This window comes from Ambystoma mexicanum, chromosome 6p, assembly GCF_040938575.1.
Source record: "Ambystoma mexicanum isolate Mex_15411 chromosome 6p, UKY_AmexF1_1, whole genome shotgun sequence".
NCBI lineage: Eukaryota > Metazoa > Chordata > Amphibia > Caudata > Ambystomatidae > Ambystoma > Ambystoma mexicanum.
The window spans coordinates 104572719-104585828 of NC_090935.1; the positions used below are offsets into that span (position 1 = coordinate 104572719).

Below are 13110 nucleotides of genomic sequence, written 5' to 3' on the forward strand. Positions count from 1 at the left end.
ACCCCTCCACCTCTAGTTTCAGGTCTGTCACATCGATGGCTAGTGTAGTTAGGGGAGATCACAATGGATAGGCAAGGGTCTGATGTAGCGTGGAGCCAGGTTCCAGAGATCGCAAGCATGTCAAGTATATTCGTGGTGATTAGTTTATGGATATCTAAGGGGTGGGCATGAACGGACCTGGCATTTACTTGGGTGCAGTTTAGTATCAGGGGATCCTTGATGGGGGTGGGAGAGGTGGTCGGGCTATCAGGATCAGTAGAGCGGTGCTTCAAAAAGGGAATACCCTATGTGGTTTCTTGGTGTAGAGGTGGGAGGCTTGGCAGTTGTTTGGTGGAGTTTGCTGGTGATTGGGTGGCAGTGCCTGACAGGGTGATAATAGGGAAGGCTTTGATCCATGTAGAGGGTGGATGGCAGATGCTGGAGTGCCATGGGGGGCATCATCAGGGTAGGAGTGTGAGAGGGGGTTTGGTTGCGTATGAAGTCATTGGGGGTGGTTTTTACCTTGAAAGTACTGTACTGGTGCGAAAGAGACTCCTTCGGGGTATTGGGCTTCATTTGTTTGTATAAGGATCTAATGTAGCTTGAGGGCATAGTGCGACCCCCAAGTCGAGCATTCCTAGCCTGAAAGGGCATTGGTGTGACGATCATTCTCCCATGTGGGAGGGCCATTCTAATTCTAAGGCTCCTGAGTCGTTTGGCTGCAGTAGGGGGTATCATGGAAGGTCTAGAGTCGCTGTTCATGCACACTGCCTGAAGGGCAAAATGGGGAGCGGGAAAGTCGTGTATTTCTATCTGGTCAAAGGGAGGCTGCAGAGGGGTATCAGTGGCGCTGCAGGCAATCACTACCTGAGGTGCAAAACAGGGAACGGGCGAGCTGTGCTGAGTTTGGGAAACGTTTTGAGGCCATAAGGAAGGCAGGAATGTGGTAGGCTTAATATAGCATGGACTGCGAGAAGTATGGGAGCACGAACCGTAGTTTTCCGGCAGGGTAGGAGGCACTACGGCCCGGGCAGGACCAGACAGTCACTGGACTTCGCGGTGATGCCCCGACTTCTCATGCCGGATCGATGCTGGTAGGTTTAGTGATGCTGTTAGTGGCCAATTGGGTGCCACATTGGGGATCATAGAGGCAGTAGCTGATTCACAAGAGTGGCAGGATGTGAAAGCCTGCTGATGCAGCCTTGTTTCTATGCCGACCACGGCGTCTGCCATCTTTAATGGTACCGGATGTACAGTACCTGTTCCTGAAGGAGAGTCACGGGCCTTCCTAGACAATTCGTTAGCAGCAGTTACACAGCTGAGGATACAGACAGACTGTTAAAGGGCTAGGTGAAGCGTGATATCGACAGATTATTCATGGGTTCCGTTTGTGAGGTGTGTGCATTCTCACAAATAAAAATCTAAAACACAGACTGGTTTCTGAATACAGTGATCCCGAGTGTGGTGCTGGGATAACTAAATTACAGATTGAAAATGCGTAGTCTGATTGCTGAAGATGGAAGCTTTCTTCATAGAGTCACGATTTGCCTCAACTCGAGAATCCCAAAAATGGTTCAACAGTTTTAACTAACAAACAATTAATATTCTTTATGATGATCTGGTTAGGCTGCAGGTTGGCTGAACTAGTTTTTTTTTGCATGGTCACTTGACCAAACATGGGGTCCCGCCACCCTAACCCAGGCTTCTCTAACACCCAGGTCAATGTCAAGAGTAGAGACTGGTAACCCCTATTGTCTAGTCTAACCTAGGTTTTAGGTGAGGGACTAAAGGCTGAAGCCCTCTCTTACTCCCTCTGGGGCTTCCTAAAGGTTCTCTGCTCAGAGCTTCACCCAGGATGGTATCACAATGATTCAAGATGTGTGCCCGTATCAGGTGCTCGTCCTCTTTCTCTCTCCAACTCTCTTTTATTAATCTCCCTGATCTCATGGCTCTCATTGCTCTACTTCTGGTTCTCCTCCTTTCGTTCTCGCTCTCTCCCATTGGTTAGAGCTTCAAAGTTAACATTTTATGTTTACTATCTAACATCAACTGTTATTTGTTGTACTTACAAGGGATGATGTTTTTGTAGCGGTTCTTGCTTTTGTTCTCAGCGGCTGTTCCAAAAATGCAAGGGTAGAGAAGCCCAGAGTCCAAAGTCTACGGAGTAATAATCAAGGATAAGTGCCAGCCAAGATATACATACTCTGTAAGGCGATCACAGCACATAATCACACAGACAGAAGTGAGAGGTGAATAGGACATTCACAGGAATCACCAATTAAAAACGTACTATCAATATTACAATCAGGATTAACAAATTGACACATATCGCATTATACATGCTACTTGTGCCTTTGAAATGAAGAATACCAATGAGAAGTTGAGTGTTGTAATCACAGAAGGACATATCTAAGCTATAATAAATAATGTACTTACGCTAAGAACACATGTCGAAGAAATGCAATCATAAGCACACACACTCCACAATACCTACCTGTTAGGCAAGATTGTATGCAGTACCCTTTGGTTGCACTACAACCTTGACATCCTGGCAATAGAAACCAAACCTTTGGTATAAGTCTGCACTACACAGGTTGGTATCATGTGGAGCAGTCAGGCTTATCTCAAGAGGGGTCAATGTGAGCTGTAGGGGAGTTACACAGAGATTCACAGTGACAAGTATTCAAATAAACACTTACACACAAGGTTTAGTGCATAAACAATTATTAATATATTTATCAGTCAGTTAGAATAAGCCTTCTTCTGAAGGGAGCAATGTAACACAACACATACATATATTTAGAAACACACACTCTTCAGTTTCTAAATCAGTGAGTACCCTTTTGGGATGGGCCACAGACATAACCTACACCCTCAGGTGACTTCAATAGTTAGGGTGCTGGGGACATTAATATATCACTGTTGCATTTAGAATATTCTTAGGAAGGGGTCAAATGAAAAGGTTATTTAGAACAAACAAGAGATAACAAATATTCTTAAGCAGGCAAAGTACGTTTGGTTCCCCCAAGCAGAGTCATTCAGTGCAGAGTCATTCCTGTGCAGCTCTGCAGATCTGACTGTTCCTGGGCCTCAGCCATGGGGACAAGAGGGAGGACTTCTGGGGACTCCTGCAATGAAATGGGAATGGTCACTGCTCACAACCGGCAATCTTCAAACAAGTGGCACTTCAGTGTTTCAGCCCCTCGCGCCTGCCGCAAATAGCAACACTGCGGTTCCTGACTGTCGAGATGGACTTTCCTTGCATCTGGAGTCTAACACTCTGTTGAGGGGCTCAGGCTCGGTCAGTTCTGCTGCCTGGGAGTCCGAAGGATCTTCCTGGAGCTCTTGGCCAGCTTAAAAGCAACACACACAATCTGGTGTTCCTCTCCCTGGCTATTCGGTTTCCAGCAGCAACTCTGTGGAAATTCAACCAGCTTTGAGAGGATGTCCAGGTGGCTTACTTTGGAGTTGATTGGTCCCACCAACTCAAAGGGAGAAGTCGTCCTTGCAGAGGCTTCTCTGTCGATACGAATTTGGAGTTTCAGCACAGCAGCAGGGCTTCACTGGGAAAACCAACGGTCCAGGAGTTGCAGAAGGTATCTTGTTTAAGTTCTTCTTCGGATTCCTTCGTTCAGTGGTCAACTCTGCCTTCCAAGCAAAAATGCCTCGCCTTTTATGCAGCTTGCTCCCATTAATTCCAGCCTAGCTGTCAGTCACCCATCAGGGTGGCGGTCCTTGCCGGAGAGTCAGCCGGCCAATCACCACAGAGTGCATTTGGGTCTCCTAGGAGACTACGCACAGGGAGTTTTGGACACCTCCCTCACTTCCTGCCCCCGCCAGACACCCTGTAGCCAGAGGCGAGTTTCACTCGTGAAGCCCGCCAAAGACGAAACAAACAAAGGGACCAAATCTGGTTTGGCATGCAGAGTAAATCTCAAGAAGGACCTTTCCACAAAGAAATGGTAACAAAAAGAAGTCTGGGGCCATTTTGACAAAAATGGCACCCATGGGTGCTTTACCGTGGCTGTCCCATGTAGTGCTTTACCGTGGCTGTGAAGGCAGCACGCAGTAAAATCCCATAATGGTAGTAAAAAGTAAACCACTGCCACCAGCCATTTAGAGAGGAAAGGTAAAAAAAAATGTTACATGAGAAGCTAGACACAGGGGATACTAAGTAACCCCTCCAGCACCTTATAGTAAGATAGTGTGTGCTGGGTCTAGAAAGTTACAATGTAAGTAACGTCAATTTCACTTTACTGCTCCTGGAAACAGTAGTTTATCCCAGAGAAGGTATTTAAACCTTGGGGAAATCTGAAAGACTTCCCTGTGCCACTGCACTGAAGGTGCTGTATGACACAATGTAAAAGATGATGCCTATGGATTTTGTCAGACTCCATAACCAAAAGAACCACACAGTACAAAATCATATTAAACACGTGAGAGAGTGGGAAAAAGGGTCTCACTCTCTCCAGGTTAAAAACATCAAGTCCTCAAAATCCAGCAAAGTTGCTGGGGGTCTCTAAGGTACAGGGAATTAGCACATTTCTGAGAATTCTCCCCAATACTACTATTTGCTAATATTAGACCACACCCCACGCCACAAAAAGAAAAAAATAAATCATTGATAATGTCCAGGAATCTCGAAGGCTCAAACATGTGCTTCTAAGTGAGAGAATAAATAAAATGTCTCTGCTCTGGCTCTACCTTTCCTTTGTTGTCTTTCAGTTGCCTTTTAATTGACACATCGTTACTCTCCATAATCATAATGAGATGAAAATCTTGGACATCCCTCTTACAATTTGAAATACAATGGCAAAAAAAGATATTAAAATGAAATCAGCCAGAGATTCTATAATGTTGTGAAAAAAGTAGGCTTAGTCCTAGTCTACAAACATTTGTGTCCAAAGACACAGTGATGAAAGGATCAAGTAGGTGAGCCTGGCCACTTCTGTTTGACCCCAAATACTGTATTAATCTGAGGCATCACACACACGTTTCTTGCAACTAAACTGCTGACTGTTAAATACAATCTGAGCACACAAAACATTCCATTTTTTTTCTTTGTTTGAAATAAGTGAACATTCCATGGATTATAATTGAGGAGGGGCTGTGGAGGTAGGACCTCCATTTCTTTCTCGGCATCTTCCAATATGAATGTGAGATGGGATAAGTGGACTGTGGTGAAATGTATATCTCTATGTGGTGGCACAAAGAACACCACACAAATAGGACGCACCAAGTTGCCTCTTTTATTTGATTGATAAACGTGTGCTGCAGCATGTGTTTTGTGTGTGAATTGTAAAGTCTGAGTGTGCATTGTACAACATAGTGCCACGCAAGTCAGACTGTCTGGGGATAAAGTATTGTATATTATGCAAGTGGCTGCAGGAGTATAAAGGGAGACCTGTGAAGCAGCAGAAAGAGCAACAGGGAGACCTGTGCAGGAGAGGCCAGCAGGAGACCTGTGACGTGAGGAGGAAGCCATGGTGGGGCCTGTGATAAAGCCAGAACACCGGCCGATGACCAGAGGACCAGTAGAGCCCAAGGCAAGCTAAGACGTTAGGTTACCACAGGTGTGGGGGCCTCAGTGTTGGGAAGCGTGTTGCTGAACCTACGAGCAAGCAGGAAAGAAGATGTGCCACCACCAGTTTACGTGCCCGGGAAGCAAGGGATGGTGAACTTGGACACAGGGGTAAATACAGAAGAACCTTTGTGGACTGTAGAGCCTAGAGTTCCTGGTTGCATGACCTGTGGTGGGTGGACCATGTTGTTTGACAACTGCGCATAAACCAGGAAGCTCTGAAGTGAGACAGCCAAAGACATTATGAAATATACCAAGAAGGTGCACTACAATTAAGCTTGTGATGCAAATAAGAAGGGAGGGTCAAGTTGGCCTGGATTTGTGTTGAACTTTGAAAGACTGAAACAAATATCAGTTGTTGCATTGAAGTCTTGGGGACAGGAACCCTAAGACCAGAGGAACTATAATGCTGTCTTGAGGATGGAGCCTCAAGCCCCTTTTATTTAGAATTGTGTTGCTTGATACTTGGGAAAGGGAACCCTGGGAATTGTGTGGAACTGTATTGCCTTGAACTTGAGAAAGGTAATATGGAGACTTTTGTCAAACTTTTTTGAACTTGGAGAAAAGGAGCTGAAAAGGACACTAAGAGCTTAGAGAAGCTCAAGACTTTGTGTTGAACACCATTTCTCTGATTAGTGACATCCGTACACGTTGTTTAGCTTTAGTTGTGAGGGCAAGGATAGGTTTTGGAAACAGAAAGTCTTTTAAGATGAACTCTTTGACTTTCCTTAGTTTCGTTCAGGTAGGCAAATCCCACCTTAGCATAGGGCAAGTTAGGTCTTCTACCATCCTGACATTAAAAACATTTTATTTTGAACTTTGAATCCGATCCGTTGCCTGTGTCTTGATTCATGATGCCTTCACAAATGGTGGGATGTGGCTCAACTGATACAAATTGGGGGACCCTGTGATTTGAAAAGCTAAGTGCCATTGCATCAGACCACAAGTAGCTACTAAGGGCCCTATTGGGTTTGACATCTGTAGTAGTGGGGATGACAATTCCTCCAGGTGAAAGAAGATTTATACCTACTGACCTGATACTAATTCCACCCCGTGATCCATACATCAGACTAGCACCCACATCAGGGCTGGCATGGAGGTTTGGAAATGATGTATTTGTGGGAATAATAGACCCATACTTTAGAGGTGATGTTAAGGTAGTATTACAAAACCACGGGAAGGACCTATTCAAAATTCATCAAGGGGATAAAACTGCTCAACGGGTGCTTAAGAAAGAAGTGTGCCCTAGGTTTAAGGAAGAATCTGGGAAGCAAGGCACAGATAGAGGAACTTAAGGCTTTGGGGAATTCAATGAAACATCTGATGGCCCTCCCAACCCTGAACCCAGAAAAAATAAAGAGGTAGAGCCAGAGACACTTCCAGACTTAGCCTTTGCCCAACAAAACAACCCCTTGTTAGATGAAGCATTTTTACAAGTAGTGTCGGAGCCAGAGGGTCAGGAAAAAGGGCAACCTTCTTTCTTTTTGAAACATGGACTTTATAGAGGAGACACCATTTCAGAGGGTCTGGTAAAAACAAAGTTGGCAGTCCCTAAATGCTACAAGCAGGTGGTCCTAGACATATCCCATTTACACCCGATGGGAGGTCATCTGGGACAGTCCAAAACTCAGACTCATATAGCAAACAAGTTCTACTGGTCCAGAATCCACGCTGACATTAAAAATGCTATTCAAGCATGTGTAATCTGCCCGAAAACTAGCACTCAAAAACTACCAACATGTTTCTCCAATAGGCTAAAATCTCAAAGGGCAAAGACCAATACAAGCCCCTTCAACGGGTCACATTTTCTAAATGATGGTCCGCTGGGAGACGCCAAACCTCCTGACCATATAAATCATGATTTAGGGGTCACCTTCCAGGTTTTGAATTTGCAAGCTTTCCTCCCCATAAAAAGATTGTAGAGGGCAATGATTTCCATGTTTTTTGTCCCCAATATAGTCATGTCCCGGGGAAAGACAAGATAAACATCTCTTTAGGTTTACAACTAAGTTTCCCCAACACCCCAACAACGTGGCTAGCTATGTATTGCTCCCTCGAGAAAGATCCTGGGGAGATGAATTGAAGTTTGTTCTTTTGAATTTTTCTGCAAATACCATTGATATCAAGCAAGGCCAATTGGTGGAAAGTTTGAGGTATGCAAATCTATGGGAATCTCTTTCCCCCAAATGTCTGAGAGAAGCTTACCTTGAGAAGCAATCTGGTGAGGAGGGATGTCAGACATGCTGCAGTCTTTTAGAAGGGGAGGGGAGATTCTCTTTCAGGAAGGTTACTCAATCAGAATTATCCTCTCCCCCGGAACTCTTTGACTTTCCTTCGTTTCGTTCAAGTAGAGAAATCCCACCTTAGCACAGGGCAAGTTAGGCCTTCTACCATCCTGACATTTAATTTAATAAACCATTTTACTTTTAACTTTGAATACATTGTCTGTGTCTTGCTTCAAGATTCCTTCACAATTGGTGTACTAAATTGGAGAAGTCTACAAAGCAAGAACACATTTTTGATTTCCCCAAATCCCCAAAACTCTATAGACACATTGAATGTGCTTCCAGTGAAGGTCTATCTAATCTTCAAATTGTCTTGCCAAGCCCTTAGTCACATGCCTTAAATAGTCTTCCCTCTTGTTATTGGGCTACTGCACCTCTGTCTCAAAATGTGTGTAGGAACAGTTGACGTAAATCAAATCATACGTATAATTTGAAATATTTGTGTAAGGCTCCTATGGAGTCTATTAAAAACATTTGCAAACATAGAATTCTAACATATGCAAACATTTTGTCTATGGACAAGGAGTTACTATAAGTAAGGGATACTTATTTTGGGAGATTGGAGAAAAACTCAATAATACATTTAAGATGGTACAATGATTTATATGTAGAAAGCGTAACATTTGCCAAGGGAGGAAGATTTACAATTATCCAATTAAGATAGGTCCTTTAGCAAGATGCACATATAATCATATACAACAAGGAACAGATAAGGGTCAATTTAGATATAAAAGTTCATTACCAATGTCAGCGTTTGGCACAAATCAAGCTCAATGGGTAGGTTCATCTCAAAGTATGGCTGCGGTAACGTCATGACGTGGCAACATCGTGACGTAACACGCACATCGTGCGACATCACAAATTGTTTACCGGTATATATAGAATCTAGGATGGCGTCCGCGCTTTGACCTCTTCATGCAGGACGCTCCTTCAAATCTTTCTACACAAAGAAGGTAAGCACTGATGGTGGCGTAAAGAGAGAGTGCTCTCTAATAGATCACATATAACTTATAAATCTATAATGAGGAATTCATAAACGACAGACAGCTAAATACAATATATGTTTTAATAGGACTAAGGTATTTATCCCTGATATAACAAATGGTGGAAACAAAAATGGAGGGGATAATAGTTCTGAAGAAAAACATTGGGTGAGTAGTAGTACCTATAAGAAGTGAATATGGTTATTAGACACTGTTTGAACATTATGAAGAATAAGGTGCCACCATAGGTGAAGCAAATGAATTAAGGTATAAGCACAATAGCAGGCACACAGTTTAAATTCAGAAAAGGAATAGAACTCACATTACGTTGGTGAGGCACAAATGCCATTTGATAGTGCATTGGAATTCAGATCTTAAAGTGTTCAACTTGATAAATCGGAAAAGGGTCACTGATATAGTAATTTATACAATATAAAAATGAAATAGTTTATTGAATATGTTCTCAAATGTACAACACAATACTTTACTAATAATGTATTATCCTGTTTCTCAACCCCTACCACTTTTACCTACTGCCAACCCTTAATCTCTGTTGTTTCACATAACGGTATTTCATTTGAATAATGTAAATATTCTTTACAGAATTTATGTTTTATGTGTTTGGAATTTTGGTTGAAAATATAAAAGCCCGGTTTTGAGAAAGGGTGTAGCGCCGAAACACATGTCACCATAGACGGGCAAAGAAATGCAATCTGATATTATTTTTGAGATATACATTAAAAAGCATTAATTAACGCAATAAGACTTTGGAGCATCTTTCAAGGTACCAGCCGCATAACGAGAGTACACAATTCAGAGTAATTTTGAATTGCCATTTACATTGGTAGCCCTAAAGTCAAAGCTCATTATAATAGTCATAATAATAATAGTTCTGTGTTGATATAGCACATCATCGTAGATCTTACGTTTCCAATCCATATCCAAGCAGTGTAATAACTACTGTTATCACCCAATTTCATATAGATCAATTTATCAGCTCCAGGAAGATAATAGTCTGAGTGGGTACTGTTGGGATTCAAACTTGAAAAGTGCAGGTTTTCCCCATGTTAGAGGCAAGCACTTACACCTCTCTGACCTTTTCTCTCACTTTCCAGTTATGCAACAGAGGATGTGTAATAGACACAGTCCCTTTCAGTTCAAGTTTAGTTTGTTTTTTCCAGGCAATCTCTGCGCGTTCATGCCACCTTCCCGCTCCACTTCCCAATACTGGTTAACACTTTAAATATCCTCAAGTTGTATATATACTACTAATTTGTGGATGAGGAGGCCAATAAGCCCTGAGTTGCCACACCCCAATTTCCAAGAAATGCAAGGGAAAAACCTTGTTTTTAGTCTAGTCAATCTGGACCACTGGGCAGGCAGCCATTAAAATGCTGACAAGTTAAATAAAAAGTCTACATGAACATGCATGTACAGTACTTAGTTGCTCTCATGCTACATTCACACTGCTGTACTTGTAGTGCGTTCTGGCAGTGATATCAACTCTATTATACCAACCTGGTACTCAGCAAATCGACCTACTGAAAATGGGTCACTTTCGGTTTCAGTGTTATGCCTCTCTTCTTCCATCAGCTCTGCTTTCCTAAACTTCTTCATAGCCTCCAATAATTCAACTACAGGGATTTTGGTCTTCATCTTTCCTACAGTAGACAAAATATCAAATCACATGGTAATTTACGATACTTAAGGTAATCAATGTAATTTAAATTTGTGTTTAAATGATTAAACAAAATTAGGGAAAACTAATCATATTTAATATAATACAAATAATAGGAATGTGTGCAAAAATGATTAACTCATAGAGGTGAAAAACCAATACATAAAGTAGCATACAGGATATGAATATAATAATATAAAGAGAACAAAAATAATTAATCAGTTCATTTTTACAGCGATGGCAATGGGGATATATAACATCCCACGCTTAAAGGGCTAAGCTTAAACTTTTGATTTTGGCCACTCAGTATACACACAAGCCCTTCCCTCTCACCCTCCCTACAACCTCCTTGTCAGTCTGCATTCTTACTTGAGGATGCATAGGGAAGTAGGTGATATTAGATTACATATAATAAAGACCTCTCTTCATTTGCTCTCTTTCTTTTTAGAGGCTCCTTTTGATTTAATTTTCATGATTTTTCAACAGTGTTTAAAACTGCTGTTCTCATAAACATTCTATTTTAATTTAGACTCCCAACCCCCAAATTATATGTCTGAAATGTTGAGTATTTTCGAAATAAATTGGATCGGAGTAATTTTTGCATTGCTTTATTCACTAGTGTATCAGAGCTTTGATCTGTTCTTCTGAGTCTCCTAAGGAAAATCTATAAGGTAAACAAACCCTTATCCTTCCCATCTTGCCACTGGATTAATGCTCCAGAATGTGTTTTGAAAGGAGAAAGTGACCACAGCAGTAAGAACCTTCTTTGGCTCCTGGTATACTCCTGGTGTCTCTCAGAAACAGTCAGGGTAAGGTCTATCCCTGAAGTGTTGTGACTTTTTACTTGCAGAGTCTACAACAGAATTATGTCAGGAAACCTCTTGTGTTGAAGCCCCTCACTTGACTTGCTCCATATAACAAGCATTGACATAGCCAACAGGCCTTGGTTCCTAAATGTTGATTTCCTTTTTCTTGTGGTGCAGGGGTCAGACTAGACTTAAGTTAAAGAAAAACAAACATAACTATAACAATAAGAGCACAGACATCAACATCCCATGGAACCGAAATATCTCACCATTGCATTACACCCAGGGTCATATAACGGTTTGCTTGCCGTTTGAGCTATACTGGCCACATCATGTGTCTAGAATCAGATCATTGCAGCCCAAATGGTCAACAATATATGGAGAAGCAACATGGACCAGAATAGTTTAAATGGGCAGAGTTGCAAGAGATAAAAGGGTGATATGTATGCATGGAATAATAACCAAAGTGTTGAGCAAGAATTAAAAATAGTTTTCAGAGTTAGTGAGGGAACCACATTGGATGACTGAGGGATAGAATTCCATTGCATAGATCAGTGGTCTGCGAGCATGGCTATCCAGATGTTTTGCACTAGGCATCCTATAATCCCTCACTATTGACTATGCTGGCTAGGGCTGATGGGAGCTGAAGCCCAAAATATCTCGAGAGCAAAATGTTGCAGAATCCTGGCATAGGGTCTAATTACAGAGAGGAATGAATTATCGATCCCTATGCCCCAGCCTAACTCTGCAGGCTTTCCAATCGGTGGAACATTGGCTAAGAGAAATTAGGAGGGTTTTTCAGTATAATGCAGTAAGATATTTAAATACAAATCTTCAGAATACCACAGATTTATCCTCAAGAACCTAAGGAGACAAATGTAGGACTAAATAATAGTATATCCCTCAAGAATGCCCAGGCATTGATACTAACACAAGGACAGAAACATGTTGGATTAGGAAATAGCCCAAGTGTTGTACAATCCTACTATGTAATGATATCCAAGCAAAGGAAATTGATTGGAATAAGACTGGGTTATAACAGAATTCCTTAGTGCAGGATGAATTGTGAATGTAGCACCACAGGACTTGTCCTGCAGGGTTCCATCCTCTCCCCAGTGATCTTCTATCTATACATGGAGCCCTCCTAGCCACACACAACAGCCACATCCACCAATACGCCGACACACAGCTATCGATATCGACTCCATAAAGGGCATTCACAGGCTCAAAATCTGCCTCTCGCCAATGCAGTCTTGGATATCCAGTGCATACTTGAAGCATTCGGTCAACCCCTCCAAGACCGAATTCCTACTCCTCAGCAACAATACCGAACACAGAGACCTACAGACCTGGCTATCAAACACGAACTCTGAGGGTTTCACACCTGAGCTCACCTCTTGTGCCAATCCCTCTGGTTCCACATCGAAGAACACCTCTCCTTCAAGAGACACATAGCTAAGAAAACTCAAGAAAGATTGGTATCAGCTCTCCCACCTGCGAAAAGTGAAGACCCTTCTCCCTCCGGACAGCCTTAGATACACTATTCAAGCACTGGTCCTATCCCACCAGGATGGGGGCAATGCACTCTTCAAAGGTCTCCCGTCATCCTCCCTTGTGCCCCTGAGAAGTGTCTTACCCGCAGCCGCACCCCACATCAAGGGTCTACGCAGATATGACACATCACCCCAGCCCTCATTGACCTACACTGCCTCCCACTGCATGCACAAATCCCCTTTAAGTCTTGCTGCACCATCTATAGGGCAGTAGCCCTCAAGTCGCCCAGCTACCTTGCAGAGAA

The 13110-nt window shown here is 42.6% G+C and overlaps 1 protein-coding gene across 1 annotated transcript in view; it reads right to left on the reverse strand.

Annotated features, from left to right (window-relative positions):
• Positions 1–13110, reverse strand: part of LOC138511247 (receptor-type tyrosine-protein phosphatase kappa-like) — a 1445374-nt gene that overhangs the window by 460643 nt on the left and 971621 nt on the right. The window contains exons 16-17 of the mRNA XM_069626788.1: positions 10347–10489; positions 2049–2136 (exon numbers count right to left, since the gene is read on the reverse strand). Of these exons, the coding sequence (XP_069482889.1) occupies positions 2049–2136; positions 10347–10489 (231 nt within the window). The remainder of the gene's footprint in view (positions 1–2048; positions 2137–10346; positions 10490–13110) is intronic.